Below are 19,149 nucleotides of genomic sequence, written 5' to 3'. Positions count from 1 at the left end.
TTCTTCCCCATGTGCTTACCTTGTTTTTCCTCAAGTGGATCTACATGCTTACCTCAGCTTTATGAATAGCAGGTACATAAACTCATCACTCGCTGGTAAGAATTTCTTCTGAATTCCTTATTGGATTTATAAATGGCCATCTTGTATTTATGGCCCCCAATTTTCTATTTATGACATTAGCTTGCATGTCATCTGTCTCAGTTGGTAAAATGCTTGCTTTAGTATAAAGAATAAATCTGTCATTTCATTGCTGTTTGTGGGTTTTGAGCAGATGGAAAACAGGTGGGAGAATCTCGAATGAGGAGACACTGATACAAGATTAGGAGAAAGTCATTTAAAACTGAGGCATGTATGAACTACTTCTCAGAGAGGTGGTGAATCTCTGGAATTCTTTAACTCCAGAGTGTTGTGGAGTCTAGGGATATTTAAAGAGGAAGTAGGTAGATCTTGGATAGTTGAAGCACTTGATGACTCTGGGGAACTGGCAGAGAAGAGGACATGAGGCCCAGGACAGATCAGTCAACATCATATTGAAAGACGGGGCAGTCTTGAGGGCATGACAGGCCAACTCTTGCTCCTATTTTCTTGTGTCCTTATGCTTTTATGAGAACTTCTAGGACCTATAAATCACAGGGTGATCACCTGGAAACTGGTTCCACAATGAAAACTGGTGGAATACAAAAGATTCAAAACTTAAATTTAAAAACATAGGCAATGCTGATCAAAGGATACTTGTTCACTGCTTATTCATTTGCAAATATGCAACAGATTGGATTGTTGCATGGGGACCTTTTAATTACTATTTGGTGTTATGCATTTTCCATCACTTCAATTTTCAACAAGCTCACAAAAATAACCAGACAGAATTACCCTTTAAAACAATCAAACTATTAGTAAACTGCTCACCACGAGGTGTGTATAGAACTTACAATCATTAGTGGCCATTGTGAGGCAGAAATGTATCCATAGGGTCCCACCATTTCCACTTCTACTGCAAAGAGACAAAGTATAACAATCAATACGCAAGCTGAGGTATGAAATAAGCTGATGTACATATGTTGAGGCCAGGTACCCATTTACTCATTGAATACTTGCATTTTTACCTGCTCTGGAAAGTTTTAAGCAAACACTATTGACCTAGGCAGCACATCACCCCACACCAACTATATCGACTAGTGGAATCTGTATCAAGATGTCTTAACCAGCCAGTTTTGTTGTAACATCTGACGAACAGAAGTTAGCGTAGTAACCGAACAATGACACCATTTCCATTTAGAAAACTGCCACATACAACCCCGCATAAAGACGGACTTCCATGTATCCAAAAGATGGCCCTTGATTGAGTTGATCTCATCATTTTGTACTTTGCACTGTCTATACCATAGCTGGCAGAAACAATGACATAAACGATATTTCAAACAGGCCCAGTGCATTCAAAAAGGCAAATCACTTTCTGTACCCCAATCACACCTCAACACTGACTGTAAAAGGAAAAAAAACGGAAGCATGCTCCAATTGCTATTAATGCTTCCCAGATTTAGTCCCAAGGGTCATTCACAAGCAAAAGCTTTCACTTTATCACTATGCCTTAAGTGTAAATAAGAGGAGCCAAGAAAGAATGGCAGTGAAAGTTTGCCATCAGCTTAATATTAATTCACATCTCCTCTCATTCACCCATTGATCTAATCCCAGCCTTGGAAAAAAAATTTACCCTAGTTTTGCCATCAATTATGTCCATTTTGCTTTTCCAGTTTTTAGCTCCACAAAAGAAAAAAGCTGTGAGGTCCAGCCACTACTTTTGCTCTTGGTTACAAGAGACTTTGAGGTTGTAAAAGCCTCCATTTAAGCCTAGTCAACTGTAGCCCACTGCTGCCTTGTTTGAAGTAAGGATGTAGTGCATTATTTTACTGTTGTACTGAGAACCTACAAATTAGATTCCAATTTCTGTTTTCAGGAGAGCTAACCACCGGCTTTTTGACCTCAATGATGAAAAGGTATGGTGCATCCTCCCAGGTCCTTGCTACCGAGTCCGTTAAAACCTGTCAACAGAAAGGAATGTAACACTAATCAATATGCTGCCTGAAAACCTTTTTTTAAAAAATTTAGGATTCATCTATTTAATATGTTCACTAATTCAACCAACGTTTACAACGTCATGGAATCCTCCTGGCAAAGCAGAAGTTAAAATGAGTCACAAAATGGAGACAACGAGAGACTGCGAGAAATGGACAGTTGATGTTTTTGGTAGAAACCCTTCATCTGGACTGAAGGATAGAGGGGCGATATCCACTATAAAAAGGTGAAGGGAAGGGGTGGAGCAAGGGTTAGCAAGCTCCAGCTGAGGAGGTGTGATAGATGGAGGAGGAAAGAGTGCAAACAGAGAGAGGCTTCGAGGTGATAGGTGGAGGTGACAAAGGGCTGCAGGAGATGGAATCTGATAGGAGAGGAAGGTGGAGCATGGGACCAAATAAGGGAGGTGGGATGGGCAGATGGGAACAGTAGGGGTAAGGGAACCAATGGAAGGAGTGTGTGGGTGATGGGCAGATGGAGTGGTTAGACAAGGGGAAAGAAACAGGGTTTTGTGGGGCTGGGATGGGTGTAGGAGGAACTGGGTAGACACGAAGAGAAAGAAAAAAGGGACAGAAGAGGGAGCAGTTTATCTGAAACTGGAAAATTTAATTTTCATGCCGTCAGGTGGTAGACTACCCAGGCGGAATAAGAGGTGCTTTTCCTCTAGTTTACATTTAGCCTCAACCTGAAGGTGGAGGAGGCCAAGGGCAGTCATGCCAGTGTGGGAATGGGGAGAAGAATTAAAACTGCTAGCAATGGGGAGCTCCAGAAGGCCAAGGCGGACAGAGCACACTTATTCAGCAAAGTGGTCACCTCATCTGCACCTGGTCTCACCAATGCAGAAGGCCACATCGGGAGCACTGGATGCAATAAGCATGGCCATGTATGTGAATGTCTGCCTTGCCGTAAACCAAAATATACGTCAGGGAATAACGATACTAGAGAATAGAATGGACCTTGGTGCAAAGGACAGGGCTGAGGGAGGAGAAGTGACAAGGGTATTTTCATCTGTCAATGCAAGTAACCGATACCAATGTAATTACTCCCTTCACATCAGCAGAGTCAGAAAAGGGGGAAGCAGAGGGCATAATATATCTGAAATTTTAAACACTCAATACAATAATGGCCTGTGGTGTTGGGGGTAACATACTGGCATTAGCAGAAGGATTGGTGAAAGGACAGGATAAACGAAGTGGGATGCCACAGGGATCAGTCCCAAGTCCTTATCTATTCACAACTTATTAATGAACTGTTTGAAGAAAAAGAGTATGAAAATAGTTTGTTGTTGATACATAGGTGAGAGAGAAAGCAAGGAGAAAATGGAGCCATTAAAGGGATATAGACAGTTTAAGCAAGTGGAGGGCAGTTGAAGTACATTACAGGAAAATATGAGTTTATGCACTTTGATGGAAAAAATAGAGAATTATCTTTTCAACTGAGAGAAGCTAGTAAATGTACAGAAGAATCTTAGTTTCCTGCTTCATGCAATGCAAAGAAAGGTAAGAGGAGATTTGACAGAGGTGTTTAATGTCATGAAGGAAGTAGACAAGGATAAAGTGCTACCAACGATAGAATATTCAATAAATAGGGGGACAACACCAAAAAAGATCATAACTAAAACCTTCAAAATAAAATGCAATGAGTGGCCTCCTTCAATGACATATTATTGTGATCAGGACAGATTAAATTGAAAGGCATTCCAATGTTTGAGGTTCAGATGGTAATGTTGTTGTGTGGCCAATGAACAAGAGCCACCATGCAGAACCAACAAACTTTTGTTAGACACCTCTCACTAATCTAGAAAATCAGGGAGAAAATTTAGTTATTCAGATTGATGCTCGTTAAAGCTGAAGTCCAAACAATGAGAATACAGTAAAACAATACATTGTGGATTCTCAGACAACCAGAATAAAGGAGAATTAAGGAGTAGAAGATAGCATACTTAGAATTTGACAAGGCCTGATCAGCAGATTCCTTCCAGCTCAAAATTTGTAGTGCAGTAATCCCTCCACTACCATTCACAGTAAATGCAACCCCAAGTATTTGTATAATTAACATACGAACAATGGTTTCATTGTATATGCGTGGTACTCAAATAGCAATGGTGTGTAATTGTGAGAAATAATTATCACTGTATGCTTAATTCCCATAAAAATTACCGTTGAATTCTTTTAATGATGAGTTATAAAAAAAATGAACTAGAAATAGAGGCAACACTAAAAGAAAAATAAATATTTGAAGTTATAGTTGGGGTAAATTCACCGCATTACTACAGACACAATAAGCCAAATGCCCTCCCTTCTGCGCTGCAACTTTGTATTAACGAGCTGGAGGAATTCAGCGGGTCGGGCAGCATCTATGGAGAGGGATGGACAGTTGATATTTCGGGTTGAGACACTTCATCAGGACTGGAAAGAAAGAGGGGAGATAGCTAGTATAAGACATCCTCCAGTTCCTTTGTGTGTTGCTCCAGAATTCCAGCATCTACAGTCTCTTGTGTCTGCAACTTTGTACTGTTAAGATTGCAGCGAACTCAAAGAGCAGTGCTCCTTATGCATCCAAGGGTGAAAGATGGAGGAACTGTGGAGAAGACTTTGTGATGCAGAAGCACGTAGCTGGGAAGAATACCATTTCAGTGCTATTCATTCCATTTAAACATACCTCACTGACCTTGATGCAAAATGCAGAGAAGGCAGTAAAATGAGAATAGATGAGAGGAGCAATTTTACCTCATGGAAGGCTAAAAAAAAAACTACAGATGGTGTTAATCTGAAATAAAAGCAGGTTAGGCAGCATGCATGGACAAAGAAACAGAGCTAGCTGATTCAACGGCAACAGAAAATAAAAAAAAACTTGCAGATGCTGGTTCAACAGTGGTCAACTCCGTAATCCTTCTAACTTTGTCCACCTCAGATGAAAAATCATTAGCCTAAAACAGTGTTTCTTTCTCCACAGATGCTGCATGACCAGCTGAGGATCTACTACATATCTGTTCAAATTTCTAACCTACCAAAGACTTAAAGACAAGTACTTTAAATGGCTGATGGTAAGCAAGAAGGAAAACAAACATACCATATCTTTATTTACACTTGTGGTCTTATTTACTTTTCCCTCTTCATTCACTGGTTGTCTGTTTTCTTTCTGGAAAAAAAGGATTGTTGTTTGCTACTATTTGGAAACTTTTCTTGACAGCCTGAAAGGCCATTTCGGAGTAACTCGAAGATTTCTCATCTCAACCATCCTTAGAGGAAATGGCTACCAAATCTTTCTTTGCATATTTTAAGGACCAACTGAGCACTGCAATGGTTATTACAGTGGCCCAGCAATTCAAAGAATGAAGTTCAAATTAACAAGAAAAAAAATCCAAGAAGTTATCGGTTCTTTTTCCAGGAAAGAAATATCTGATCTGGACAACAGGCTAGTTAGATCAAAACTGCAGAGATTACTTTTAATACCATCTATTATATGATTAGAAAGCTAACAAGTTCAGGCCAATAAATAACACCTTATCAAATGTATTTCAAGAACAAATTAAAATGAAAGTAAAACTTATTGCATTTTAGTTGCTGCAATTTTATTCAGCGACTGCCCCTGTATCAAGTAATCCAAATGATAATCAAAGGGCAGTAGTACAAAGTCACAGGAGAAAATGACTTTCATTGTGGAGCAATTAGACTTTATAAGACAAGATTTTAAAATTCCAAGACAAGTGGGAAGGAGGAAAGCCAGATGGAGGTCATTAATTCTCAGGTTCTTAGAAGGAGAATACAGAGGAGTCTCAATTCCAACTAATTCAAGACATGGGAGGAGCAGAAAGAGGATTTCAGACAGTGATAGGATACGAGAGAGGCAAAATGACAGAAGCAATAAATATAATGATATCAATCACCCATAGAAAGATACGAAAGGAAATAAGGGATCAAGAAGATTGGGCAAGAAGTCTGAACTTCCTCCAATTGATTCTGTCAACTCATCTGTGCCCATTGGTGAATACTTCTTCCCTGGAGGTTAGCTTCCAACACCAAAAGCAAGCTTGATACAATTCTCACAGTACCATGTATGACTCATCTCATTTAAACATTTTCTCTATGTAATGGAAATAATGAATTGTGTGTCAGACAATCTACAGTGGACAAAGTCCTGATGCTCAAAACAACAATTTGCGTATCTATTACACTTTTTAAGGTTATCCCAGGCACCAAAAATACTCCATCACATGTTCAGCTCAAAATTGTCCAAAAATGGAGATTCAAAACATTGTGATGTAAAAATATAACACAGTCAAATTTAAAACACAGTCAGCAGAGAGTAAAAGTAATTTGACAAGATTCTGAATCAATTATTTCCCAAAGGTATTGAACACTCCAAACACAAAACCTTGACTCCTTTTTGTCATTTTTAAAGTTATTGAAAAAGTGATTAATGAATTTTTGTATTGGTGGTCAATGCACTGAAAATCATTTGCTTAGAGATTCTTCATTAAAAAAGATCTTACCCTAAATATAAATGATATCTTCTTTAGAAAGTGTTCACGCCCTTGGATTGATAGGTAGATTGTCACAGAAAATGTATCCAAGAAGAACTCTCCACTTAATATTTGTTCTATGCCATGTTTTGTACTGCATAATAATGCTATAAAAATTCCAGATATTGTCTTATACATCATGCATGCAAGTCATACCTTCTCGTTGTCCACCTTTCTTTTAGATATTGGTTTGGGATTGGGCTCAGGATGGGGTTCAATGTCCTGTAAAGATTCATTTACAGCAATGTTTACAGGAAAATCACTACACGCAAAAAGTCACTTGGCACAAATCACAAGTTGTTCAGCCATTTAAGGCAGTGAGCTAACAAGCTGTTTAAACCTTGGTTTAATCATTGATCTATATTGATGTCAACGGGCACAGTAAGAATAGCAAAACAGATAGCATCACCCACTTTTGCATTAATGAGACCAATATAGCTTTCAGGCATTGACAAGTGGTGGCATAGACATTGATTACACAGCCTACAAGGGGACATCGGTATTGACATTCCTTGGGCACTTGGCTCAGCACCTCACAGGCTTTTGCAGGTGATCCATGAAAGGACACTGCTATTCCATTAAACAACAGGGATTTTCAGAGCTATAGGGATGAATATAACACACTTTACAAAAGAATAGTTATAATATTTATAACTTAGCAGAGATTAAACACTGTCATAACATGATGTCAGTAGCAGAACTGAGCAGAAGTTAATTATTAACATATTAAAATACTTTATTTTACCGGAGTCTCATTTTTCAATGGCTGTGGTTGGTCATAGTAATTTACTTGCAGCTGCAAAAGAATTCAAACAGAAGTATGTTCTCATAGTTGTATAAAATATGCTTGCATATATAACACATATAGCACACGTAGTCCAAAATTTCTCCAACTAGAAATATAATACTGAAGTAAAGTAAGAATGCAGCTCAGTTTGCTTTTTAAAACCAAGGCAGCTGCCACAAAATAGTTTTCACTTTAATTTGCAGCAAACTTTTGTGATGAGTGAACACTCCCAATTCTAACACTCGCCCAAACTCACACAGCTCCAGGGCACAGAGATGCTAACACTTTAACAGAACTAGCAAATTGAAGCCAGAAGGCAAGAGGCCAATTGCTCTATCACCAGTAGAAATGAAAGCTGAAGAATCTTCTACCATCAACATTAAATGGAAGCAGGAGCAGGTATCTGGTCTTTACTCTCAGGTGGGAAAAAATACAGGGCACAAGGAAAGACGACAGGAGAAAAACAAATGATGCCAGAATCTAGAATTTCTTGTAATGTGAACAACGAGTTGAGTGGACAACTCATCTTGCAGGGTGTCAGAAGATCAGCTCGAATATAAATGACTTGTAACCTGCTTATCTCATTCACACTGACTGCCAATAAATACGCAGCTCAACCTCTTCCCTGAAGCACTGCACGGTAGTATTGCACCAGGGTGCCAGCATAAACAGCGTGGTGTTTGAACTGAGCCAAAGTGACACCTTGGAAGATACTACATTAGATAAATGCTAAAGTTCACAAAGGGCATTCTTCTGTCCATTATTTTACCATGGGGGGGGGGGGGGAGTTTGCAGAGGATAGAATGCTTATTTTCCATGGAATAGTGGCTTAGATCAAGTAGCAGATGAGACATGGCACGGTAAAGTTGGGCCAGGGGTTGTGGGTGCAGTTATTGAACTGGACAGGACATCAAATATTAACACGCCAATGATAATTTTACCCACCCGTCCAATAGTTTTGTTCTTTCGACATTCAATGGAACTGTACTGATGTAGTATGTAATTACCACTTCCACCTTTCTCCTGCTCGATCGAAGTGCCAAAATATTTTGCTGCCATGTCATCCTGCAGAAAAACACAAGAATTATTACAGAGCACCAGCTAAGAAATACACTAGGGCTAACCTAAAAAAAAACGATAGATTTCTTTCCTTAGGAAGCCACATATTACAAACTATAGTTCAGAATCAGAGCTAGTAATTGCACATGGAGTCTACATGCACACAGTTCTTCTCCACGAAAACGTCACTTGTTGCTTGTTTCTCACTGCACAAGAGGAGCCAATGCCCAATTTTAGTTCCAAGGCCGATGATATTTCTATAGAAGTAGTAGAGGGAATTAAAGAGGGGAGCAATCACTCTTGGCAACACAGAAAAAAGTGCTGGAGGAACTCAGCAGGTCAGGCTGCCTGACCTGCTGAGTTCCTGCAATGCTCAGATCCCAAAACATGCAATTTTTCTCCTTTTCAGCTTCCATATGGTTCACTCTTGCTGAGATAGATCACCACCAGTTTGTGAGATCCTTTCCCAGGCAGAAGTTGTTTATTTAAAACAGAATTCTGGAAAACTTCCATCTATCCATTCCCTAAAATACAAAGGTTTATGACATTCTGCAGTATGTACTTTTAACCACAATGTAGCACTCCACAGGAGAAAATATCACCAGCTGCTTTGGGACAAAAAGCAGCTACTTTATTCTCAGCAACTGAAACTTTAAAATTGTAGATTTACAAACATGGTCTATAAGGTGAACATAGCTTCCACTGCTCACAGAAAGCACTTTCCTATCAGGTTGATTTGACCCATTATATGCAATCATTACTGCATCAGGCAGTGTTAACAAAACATTTAAATAGCTTTAGTTCTTTCATCGCTACCGAGAGGCTGCTGAATCGATTTTTCTTTTTCTGTAGCTATAGCTTTTCTTTCCCATGAAAATCTTAGGCAGTGCTTTTTTCCAGGAGCCAGTGCAGTGGGTGTTTAAACAATTGCATATTCAAAGAACAGATGTGATGAAATGAAATGAAATGAAATAAGGTGCAAGAAAGCAGCAGGGCTGCAGTGGGCTAGGTTCGAATCACACCTTTTACTCAACATCAAATTTATAAAGTAAGCAATGGGAACTTGTTCTGCAGTGGAGAGTGGCTCAGTCAAATTAATGGTAAGAGAGCATTGGCACAGTTACTTCAACAGAGAGCATGTAAATGAAGGAACAAATTGATTGAAGAATAAATATTGGCTGCTGATCTTCAAAATATTGTAGCTCCAATTGTCTTACACTATATTCTTTTACACTATATCCTTTTACACTCTATTCAAAGGAGAGAGGGCCTCAATTTAACATCACATTTCAAAGGGAGCACCTCAGGACCATGTTACTCTGGGCCAATTGTAAGAAAGGACAAGCAGACACTGATTCAAACTGGCAACCGGAAAATTTAGAAATAACATCAGGGAGTTCAGCATGGAAAAGTGGAGCTGTAAATCTTGCAAGGATAGACAGATCCAGATCTAATCCATAACTAATTTGCATAAATTATACACAAATAATGTTTCCTCCTCATCTCCAAGACCACAAACGTTGGAGATGTACAGCAGGCCACAAACGGTGTATGGAAGCGAAAAGGTTAATCTAATAGGTGCAGACTACATCCTGATGATCTGAAATATTAACCATTTCCTTTCAATATTTTCACTTTTATTTTCATTACTACCAAACAGAAAACACAGTCAATGAATTTTTTTAAAATTCCAGTCAAACGTCACTTACATCCACTGAAAAGAATTCATCATAACAATGGGAACTCCTCAAATACCATGCAATGCTCAGATTAACTGGAGTGTCGCAGTTCACTTTTGCCACTGAAAAGCAAGTGGACAGCAATTGTTACTCATTTCCAGGTAGCTATCACAGTGAAATATTGAATCAGAGCTGTGCAATCAGGGTTTTACCAAGAGAAGAAAAGCCTTTTTATTTAACTCTATGGAACTCCATTGAGAAAATAATACCTCCTATGTACTGCTACAGGATGTCTACCATTCTCTGACAGCCTGTCAACCCACTCTGAGAAGTCCTGTAAACGGGCATTACAGATACAAAAAGCCAATGCAAATCACCTCCCTATTCACTATTCCCATTGGAAGCACCTAACTACTGCACCATACTTTAATTTCAGCTCTCATTGTTTTTTCCCTAAGAATGTAACACTAGAAAAGATCAATGTGTATGGAGACCATACAGGAAGACAGTGTTTGACTTTGTAGTGTAGTGTTACACCAAGGACTAAAGAAATTAACCCAAAACAATTCCACCCTCAATAACACAGAAAGTCCAGCTACTCACATTTCAGTTTAATGTAAGAATTGTTAAACAAAGTCTTTCGCAGTGGAAATCTTGTCTGTGACTGGTTCTGCAAAGAGATCAAAACAAGAGGGACTTATACACTAACATTAATTTTGCCATTTGACATCTTCTTACCCCAAAATTCAACATCCTGGACTGGTCGCCAGCCTAATATTCAGTGAAAATGCCATCAGTAACTATCTGTGAACATTCTTTAGATGGGTTCTGACACTGTATTGACAAGATTTTCCAAACACTGAGGTGGAGGGGTGGGGGGTTGGTAGCATAATCATGTGCAATTCTGACCCTCCCTTACATTGCACACTCAAGCCCTAACAATGGTTTCAGACAAAGATTATGAATGGAAACCATGGCTGAGTTTTGTGCTTCTTTGTCGAGGGTGGTGACACGCCATCAGGTGAGGGGAGCAATCACAGCTATAACCACAGATCTTTCAGCTTTGGTGACTCAACAACAACACTGTTAATGGTTAAACCATCCACTGACATCCACTACAAAGTGGTCACCCAATCATTGTCGGGAGATTGCATTATGAGCACCAAGTGAAGCACACTACATTGGAAGTGAATGACTGCTTCATCTGGAGGGGTCCTTGATGGTGGGAAGAGAAAAAGGGCAGATACTGCATCCGCTGCAGTTGCACAGAAGGGAGGTGATCGGTGGAGATGCACAAAAGAGACCGAGAATCATGGATGAAATGCCCCTTCAGAATGCTGAAAGGAAGATTTGTCTACTGATGTAGCTGGAGGAAATCAAACACAAGAATAGAAGAAAATATACACAGGAGTAGGACACCAGGCCCCTCAAGCCTGCCCACCATTCAATATGATCATGGTAGATCTATGCTGGCCTCATCCTCTCTTCTGCATCAGTTCCCCATAGCTCTCAATTCTTCCACCTTTCAAATATTAATCGATCTCCACTTTAACAATATCTAATGATCTGACCTTCACTACCCGCAGGGACAGAGAATTCCAGAGATTCACTCCATCTCTCTCCCTGTAGCCAGTAATGATATTGTCAAAATGGTTAGTTGTGGAGCTGATAAAAGTATCTACTTTTGTACTGCACACAAGGTAAACTTTTTTTGGTTTTTCCCCCTCCTTTTGTATTTTATGCATGTTTATATGGTGGCTCACCCTGCAATAGGAAAGATACCATTAAGCTAGAAAGAGTGCAAAGGAGATTTTAGGAGGATACTGCCCAGACTCGAGGGACTGAGTTATGGATTGAGGTTGAGCAGGTTGGGACTTTCTTCATTGGAGTGTAGGAGAATGAGGGGTGATCTTATAGAGGTGTATAAAATCATGAGGGGCACAGATAGAGTGAATGCATGTAGTCTATTTACCAGTATTGGGGAATCAAGAACTAGATAGGGCAAAGATTTAAGGTGAGAGGGGAAAGATTTAATAGGAACCTGAGGGGCAACTTTTAATCTAGAATTGGTCAATATATGGAATGAGCTGCCAGAGGAAGTGGTTAAGGCAGGTACATTAACAACATTTAAAAGGTACTTGGACAGGAACATGGATAGGAAAGATTTAGAAATATATGGGCCAAACAAATGGGACTAGTTTAGATGGGAATCTTGGTCAGCATGGACTAGTTGGGCCCAAGGGCCTGTTTCCATGCTGTATGACTCTGACTCAAGCGAGGAGCGAGTTTTTTTTTCTTTCCAGTGTTCGGGATAGCAGCGAGTGACTGCGCAGGCGCGTGACGTCACTCGGAAGCGCGCGGGTGATTTAAAAGTCAGAGGTTTATCTTCAGCTTTCTTTCCAGCAACCAGAGAGCAGAGAGTGCCAGAAATTAATGAGGAGCGAGTTTTTTTTTCTTTCCAGCGTTCAGGATAGCGGCGAGTGACTGTGCAGGCGCGTGACGTCACTCGGAAGCGCGCGGGTGATTTAAAAGCAGACCACCATATCCAGCGGGCAGTGTCGGAGCGGGCAGCGGAGTGAGAGGGAGCAGAGTGGGTTAGGCTTTGGCTCAACGGGCTTCGGCGAGAGCGGAAAAGAGGCGAGACTAATAGAGAGGGGGTAAGATTAGTTTATTTGTTGAACTCAGTGGTATTCAGCAGTATACATCTGGGGTTGGTCTTATGTTTGGAGTGTCAGATGTGGGGACCCTGGGAGACTACCAGACTCCCAGATAACTACATCTGCGCAAAGTGCACCGAGATGCGGCTCCTCAAGGAACGGATTGAGAGTCTGGAGCAGCAGCTCGATGACCTTCGGTTGGTTAGGGAGAGTGAGCAGGAAATAGACAGGAGTTATAGAGAGTTTGTAGACAGCACCTCTGTGGCGGTCCCCCTCAAAAACCGATATCTCATTTTAGATTCGGTTGGAGAAGATGACCTGATAGAGGAAGACCTCAGCAACCGGGACCTTGGCCCCATGCCTGGTACTGTGGTCCAGCGGAGGAAGCGAGATGCAGTGGTTATTGGGGATTCTATAGTAAGGGGTACGGATAGCAGATTCTGTGATAGCGACAGTGAGTCTCGGATGGTGTGTTGCCTCCCTGGTGCCAGGGTACGGGATATCACGGACCGGGTCCAGAATATTCTGAGGGGAGAGGGTGAGCAGCCAGAAGTCTTGGTACATGTAGGTACCAATGACATAGGTAGAAAAAGAGAAGAGGTCCTGAAGGAGGAATACAAGGCATTAGGGAGAAGGTTGAGAAGTAGGACCTCAAGGGTAGTAATCTCAGGATTACTACCTGTGCCACGTGTCAATGATAGGAAGAATAGAAAGCTCTGGCAGATGAATGTGTGGCTGAGTGACTGGTGCAGGGGGCAGGGCTTCAGATTTTTGGATAATTGGGACCTTTTTTGGGGGAGGCATGACCTATTCGCTAAGGATGGGTTGCACCTAAACTCCAAAGGGTCCAATATCCTGGCAGGAATGTTTAATTTAGTTGTAGGGGAGGGCTTAAACTGATCTGGCAAGGGGATGGAAACCAGGATGTTAGGTTATAAGATGCTAAGGTAAGGGAGGAAGTTTATAGAAACAAGTCCAATGAGGTTGGCAAGGACAGGCAGGTGAGAAGTCAGGATAATTTGCTGAATAATAGAAGTACAACAAATCAGGATGTTAGGATAGAGGATGAGGTATATAGGAACATGTCTAAGATAGTATGTAGTGAAGATGGTAAGAAGGATAGACAGGTGGAAAGTCAGGATAATCTGCTGAACAAAGAAGTACAACAAAATCAATAGCAGATACCGGACTAAACGTACTATATTTAAATGCACATAGCATTAGGAATAAAGTAGATGACCTAGTAGCACAACTACAGGTTAATAAATACGACATTGTGGCAATCACCGAGTCATGGCTTTATGATGGATGTGATTGGGAACTGAATGTCCAGGGGTACACAGCGTATAGGAAAGATAGGCGGGTAGGCAGAGGGGGAGGTGTGGCCATGATGGTTAGTAGTGATATAAAATCAATAGAAAGAAAGGACATTGGGTCAGAGGAGGTGGAATCCTTATGGGTGGAGCTAAGAAATAGCAAAGGTAAAATGACAATAGTAGCAGTCATATATAGGCCCCCTAAAAGCAGTCAGGAAGTGGACGATAAGTTGCAGCCTGACATAGAAAAAGCATGCCAGAGTGACAATGTGAAGATAATTATGGGGGATTTTAACATGAAGGTGGACTGGGAAATCCAGCAAGGTGGTAGAACTCAGGAGAGTGAGTTTGTGGAATGTCTAAGGGACGTTTTTCTGGAGCAACTTGTTGAAGAGCCCACCAGGGGATCGGCTGTTTTGGATTGGGTGCTGTGTAATGAACCGGAGGTGATTAGGGAACTAAAGGTAAAGGAACCACTGAGAACCAGTGATCACAATATGATTGAGTTCAGTTTCAAGTTTGAGAAGGAGAAGCTGATAACCGGTGTATCGATATTTCAGTGAAACAAAGGAAATTACAATGGTATGAGAGAAGAGTTGGCCCAAATTGATTGGAAGAGTGAGCTAGCTGGAGGGATGGCGGAGGAGAAATGGAAGGAATTTCTACAGGAAATAAGGAAAATGCAGGATAGATATATTCCAAGAAAAAAAGGTTTTGAATGGAAAAAAGGCACAAATGTGGATAACGAGAGAGGTGAAGGCTAAAATAAAAGCAAAAGGGGCGACGTACAAAGAAGCAAAAATTAGTGGGAAAACAGAAGACTGGGAAGCTTTTAAAAACCTGCAGAGAGAACCTAAGAAGGTCATTAGGAAAGAAAAGATGAATTATGAAAGGCAGTTGGCGGATAACATTCGAAAGGATACTAAGAGTTTTTTTTAAATACATAAGGAGTAAAAGAGAGACACGGGTTGGTATAGGACCAATTGATAACAGTGCAGGAGATATTATAATGGACGATAGAGAGATGGCAGAGGAATTGAATGAATATTTTGTACCGGTCTTCACCGTGGAGGACATCGGCAATGTGCCGGTTAGTCAGGAGTCTCACAAAATGGAAGAGTTCAGTTAAGATTACTAGGGAGAAGGTGCTAGGAAAACTAAATGGGCTAAAAACTGATAAGTCTCCCGGACCAGATGAGGTGCATCCCCGGGTTCTGAAGGAGGTGGCTTTAGAGATACCAGAGGCATTGGTGATAATTTTCCAGGAATCGATAGATTCCGGCATGGTTCCGGAGGACTGGAGAGCCGCAAATGTAGTTCCATTGTATAAGAAAGATGGGAGGCAACATAAAGGAAATTACAGACCTATTAGTCTGATGTCAGTAGTGGGAAAATTATTGGAATCTATCCTCAAGGATGGGGTTACGGAATACCTAGAGGGGCAAGGCAAGATAGGTCAATAGCCAACATGGTTTTGTGAAGGGAAGATCCTGCCTGACCAACCTATTGGAGTCTTTTGAAGAAATCACAGGTAGGGTGGATAAGGGAGAGGCAGATGTTGTGTATTTAGACTTTCAAAAGGCCTTCGATAAGGTGCCTCACAAGAGACTGATTAATAAGATGACAGGTCATGGAATTACGGGTAGGATAACAGAATGGGTGGAGCATTGGCTGGTTGGCAGGAAGCAATGAGTGGAAATAAAAGGACCTCATTCTGGTTGGCTACCGGTTACTAGTGTTGGGGCCGCTCCTTTTTACCTTATACATTAACGATTTGGATGATGGAATAAATGGTTTCGTGGCTAAGTTTGCAGATGACACCAAGATAGGTGGAGGAGTAGGGAGTATTGAGGAGATAGGAAGGTTGCAGAGAGACCTAGACAGTTTAGAATGGGCAAGGAAATGGCAGATGAGATTCAATGTTGAGAAATGTGCAGTTGTACACTTTGGAAGCAGAAATAAGCGGGCAGATTATTATCTAGAAGGAGAGAAAATTCAAAGTACGGAAGTACAAAGGGACTTGGGGGTACTCGTGCAGGATACCTTAAAGGTTAACCACCAGGTCGAATCGGTGGTAAAGAAAGCGAATGCTATGTTGGCATTCATTTCCAGAGGTATAGCATATAAAAGTAAGGAAGTGTTGATGAGGCTCTACGGGGCACTAGTGAGGCCTCATTTGGAATACTGTGCGCAGTTTTGGGCCCCACATCTTTAGGAAGGATGTGCTGACGTTGGAGAGGGGTCAGAGGAGATTTACGAGGATGATTCCAGGAATGAAAGGGCTTACGTATGAGGAGCATTTGTCGGCTCTTGGACTGTACTCACTGGAGTACAAAAGAATGAGAGGGGACCTCATAGCAACATTTAAAATGTTGGTAGGAAAGGACAGAGTAGATGTGGCTAGACTGTTTCCCTTGGTGGGTAAGTCCAGGACCAGAGGGCACAATCTTAGAATTAGAGGGTACAATTTCAAAACAGAGATGAGGAGAAATTTCTTTAGCCGGAGGGTGGTGAATTTGTGGAACTCCTTGCCACGCACAGCAATGGAGGCCAGATCAGTGGGGGTGTTCAAGGAGGAGATAGATAGATATCTAAATAGTCAGGGTATCAAGGGATATGGGGATAAGGCCAGAAATTGGGATTAGAATAGGTTTTTTTTGTTTCCCCCCTCCATTCCCCATTTCTCATTTCTTTTTTCCCTTTTCCTTGGAGCAGACTCGATGGGCTAAATGGCCTGCTTCTGCTCCCTTATCTTGTGATCTTGTGAAGTTTCTACACACTTCACTTTTAAATAACATATCCCTTATTTTGTAATTATGTCCATTTGTTCATGACTCTCCCACCAGTGAAAACATTTCAACATCTAATGGCAAGCCCCCTGAGGAACTTGTATGTTTGGATAAGGTTCTTCTCTCTTCTCATTCTTCAGTTCCAAGGAATTAGCAGGCATTGTTGATAGTGAAGAAGGCTATCGTATATTAAAGGGGGATTTTGGTCAGTTAGGGAAGTGCAGTGAGGAGTGGCAAATGGATTTCAATACAGATAAGTGTGAGGTGATGCATTTTGGAAAGTCAAACCAATGTAGGACTTATACTATGAATGGTAGGGAGTGTAATGGAACAGAGAGACCAAGAAGTACCAGTGCATAGTTTGTTGAAAGCAGTGTCACAGGTAGACAGAGTAGTGAAAAAGGTGTTGACCATGCTGGCCTTAATTCAGTCAGGGCACTGAGTATAGGAGTTAGGACATTATGTTGCAGTCATCAGCGAGGGCACATCTGGAGAACTTTGTACAGTTTTGGTCACCCTGTTCACAGAAAGATGTGGTTAAATTGGAAAGAGTGCAGAAAAGATTTACGAGGATGTTGGCAGGACTACAGATTTGAGGGGAAACAAAAGATGTTGGGGTGCTGTCCCTGCATGGGAAAACTCTTGCTTGGTAGAAGGGACCAGCTTCCTTCTCTCCTGAGAGAGCTGGAGACACAAGAGACTGCAGATACTGGAACAACGAACAATGTGAAGGAACTCGGCGGGTCGAGCAGCAACAGGACCCGATGGAAGACTTCGACCTGAAACATCAACAATTCCTCAACCACCACCACAGATGCTGCTCGACCTGGTGAAATTCATCCAGCAGACCGTTTGTTACTCCAGTCACAAGAACCCCAAGTCCCTCAACCCAGGCACCGCTTGAGACCTACTCCTCCCTCCTCCTCCACCCCTTCCCCTCACCTCCACCCACCACCCCACCCCTCGCCTTCCCTCCCCCCTCCCCACCCCCACCACCCCCCCTGCCCACCCCTCCCCCCCACCCCTCCACCCACGCTCCCCTCCACCCCTCCACCCCTTCCCTCCCCTCCACCCCCACCCACCCTCCCCTCCACCCCCCTCCTCCCCTCCCCCCCCCTCCACCCCCCCTCCACCCCTCCCCTCCCCTCCACCCCCCTCCACCCCTCCCCTCCACCCCCCCTCCACCCCCCTCCCCTCCCCCCCCCACCCCCCCTCCCCTCCACCCCCCTCCCCTCCCCCCCTCCACCCCACCCCCCCTCCCCTCCACCCCCCTCCCCTCCCCCCCTCCACCCCACCCCCCCTCCCCTCCACCCCCCCTCCCCTCCCCCCCTCCACCCCACCTCCCCTCCCCTCCACCCCCCTCCCCTCCACCTCCCCTCCCCTCCACCCCTTCCCTCCCCTCCCCTCCACCCCCCCACCCACCCTCCCCTCCCCCTTCCCTCCCCTCCACCCCCCCACCCACCCTCCCCTCCAACCCTTCCCTCCCACCCTCGCCTCCCCCCCTTCCCTCTCCTCCCCTCCACCCCCCCTCCCCACCCCTCCCCCCCACCCCTCCTCCACCCCCCTCCCGTCCCCTCCCCCCCACCCCTCCTCCACCCCCCCTCCCGTCCCCTCCCCCCCTCCCCTCCACCCCCCTCCCCTCCACCTCCCCTCCCCTCCACCCCTTCCCTCCCCTCCACCCCTTCCCTCCCCTCCCCCCCCACCCACCCTCCCCTCCCCCTTACCTCCCCTCCCCTCCACCCCTTCCCTCCCCTCCCCCCCCCACCCACCCTCCCCTCCCCCTTACCTCCCCTCCACCCCCCCACCCACCCTCCCCTCCAACCCTTCCCTCCCACCCTCCCCTCCACCCCCCCACCCTCGCCTCCCCCCCTTCCCTCTCCTCCCCTCCACCCACCCTCCCCGGCCCTCCCCACCCCCCCCCGGCCCTCCCGCACCCCTCCCGCCCTCCCTCCCCGCCCCTCCCCTCTCCCCGCCCCTCCCTCCCGCACCCCACCCTCCCCCACCACCTCTCCCCCACCCCTCCGCCCCTCCCCTCCCCCACCCTTCCACCACCCCATCCCTCCTCCACCCTTCCACCCCTTCCTTCCCTCCCTCCTCTCCCCTCCCCTCCCCCTCCCCTCCCCCTCACTCCCCCCCCCCCTCACTCCCCTCCCCCCTCCCCCCTCACTCCCCTCCCCCCTCCCCCTCCCCCTCCACTCCCCTCCCCCCTCCCCCCCCACTCCCCCCCCCTCCCCTTCCCTCCCCCCCCCCTCCACTCCCCTCCCCCC

At 43.9% G+C, this 19,149-nt stretch overlaps 1 protein-coding gene across 1 annotated transcript in view; it reads right to left on the bottom strand.

The window, feature by feature from the left end:
• Window positions 1–19,149, bottom strand: part of zgc:162698 (Transmembrane protein 87A-like) — a 47,596-nt gene that overhangs the window by 26,226 nt on the left and 2,221 nt on the right. Inside the window, exons 2-9 of the mRNA XM_052044095.1 lie at window positions 10,724–10,790; window positions 10,151–10,242; window positions 8,328–8,447; window positions 7,341–7,391; window positions 6,752–6,817; window positions 5,143–5,211; window positions 1,928–2,039; window positions 930–991 (exon numbers count right to left, since the gene is read on the bottom strand). Coding sequence (XP_051900055.1) covers window positions 930–991; window positions 1,928–2,039; window positions 5,143–5,211; window positions 6,752–6,817; window positions 7,341–7,391; window positions 8,328–8,447; window positions 10,151–10,242; window positions 10,724–10,790 — 639 coding nt within the window. The remainder of the gene's footprint in view (window positions 1–929; window positions 992–1,927; window positions 2,040–5,142; window positions 5,212–6,751; window positions 6,818–7,340; window positions 7,392–8,327; window positions 8,448–10,150; window positions 10,243–10,723; window positions 10,791–19,149) is intronic.

This window comes from Pristis pectinata, chromosome 35, assembly GCF_009764475.1.
Source record: "Pristis pectinata isolate sPriPec2 chromosome 35, sPriPec2.1.pri, whole genome shotgun sequence".
Lineage (NCBI taxonomy): Eukaryota > Metazoa > Chordata > Chondrichthyes > Rhinopristiformes > Pristidae > Pristis > Pristis pectinata.
The sequence above is the reverse complement of the archived record's forward strand: the minus strand, read 5'-3'. Positions and strand labels throughout refer to the sequence as shown.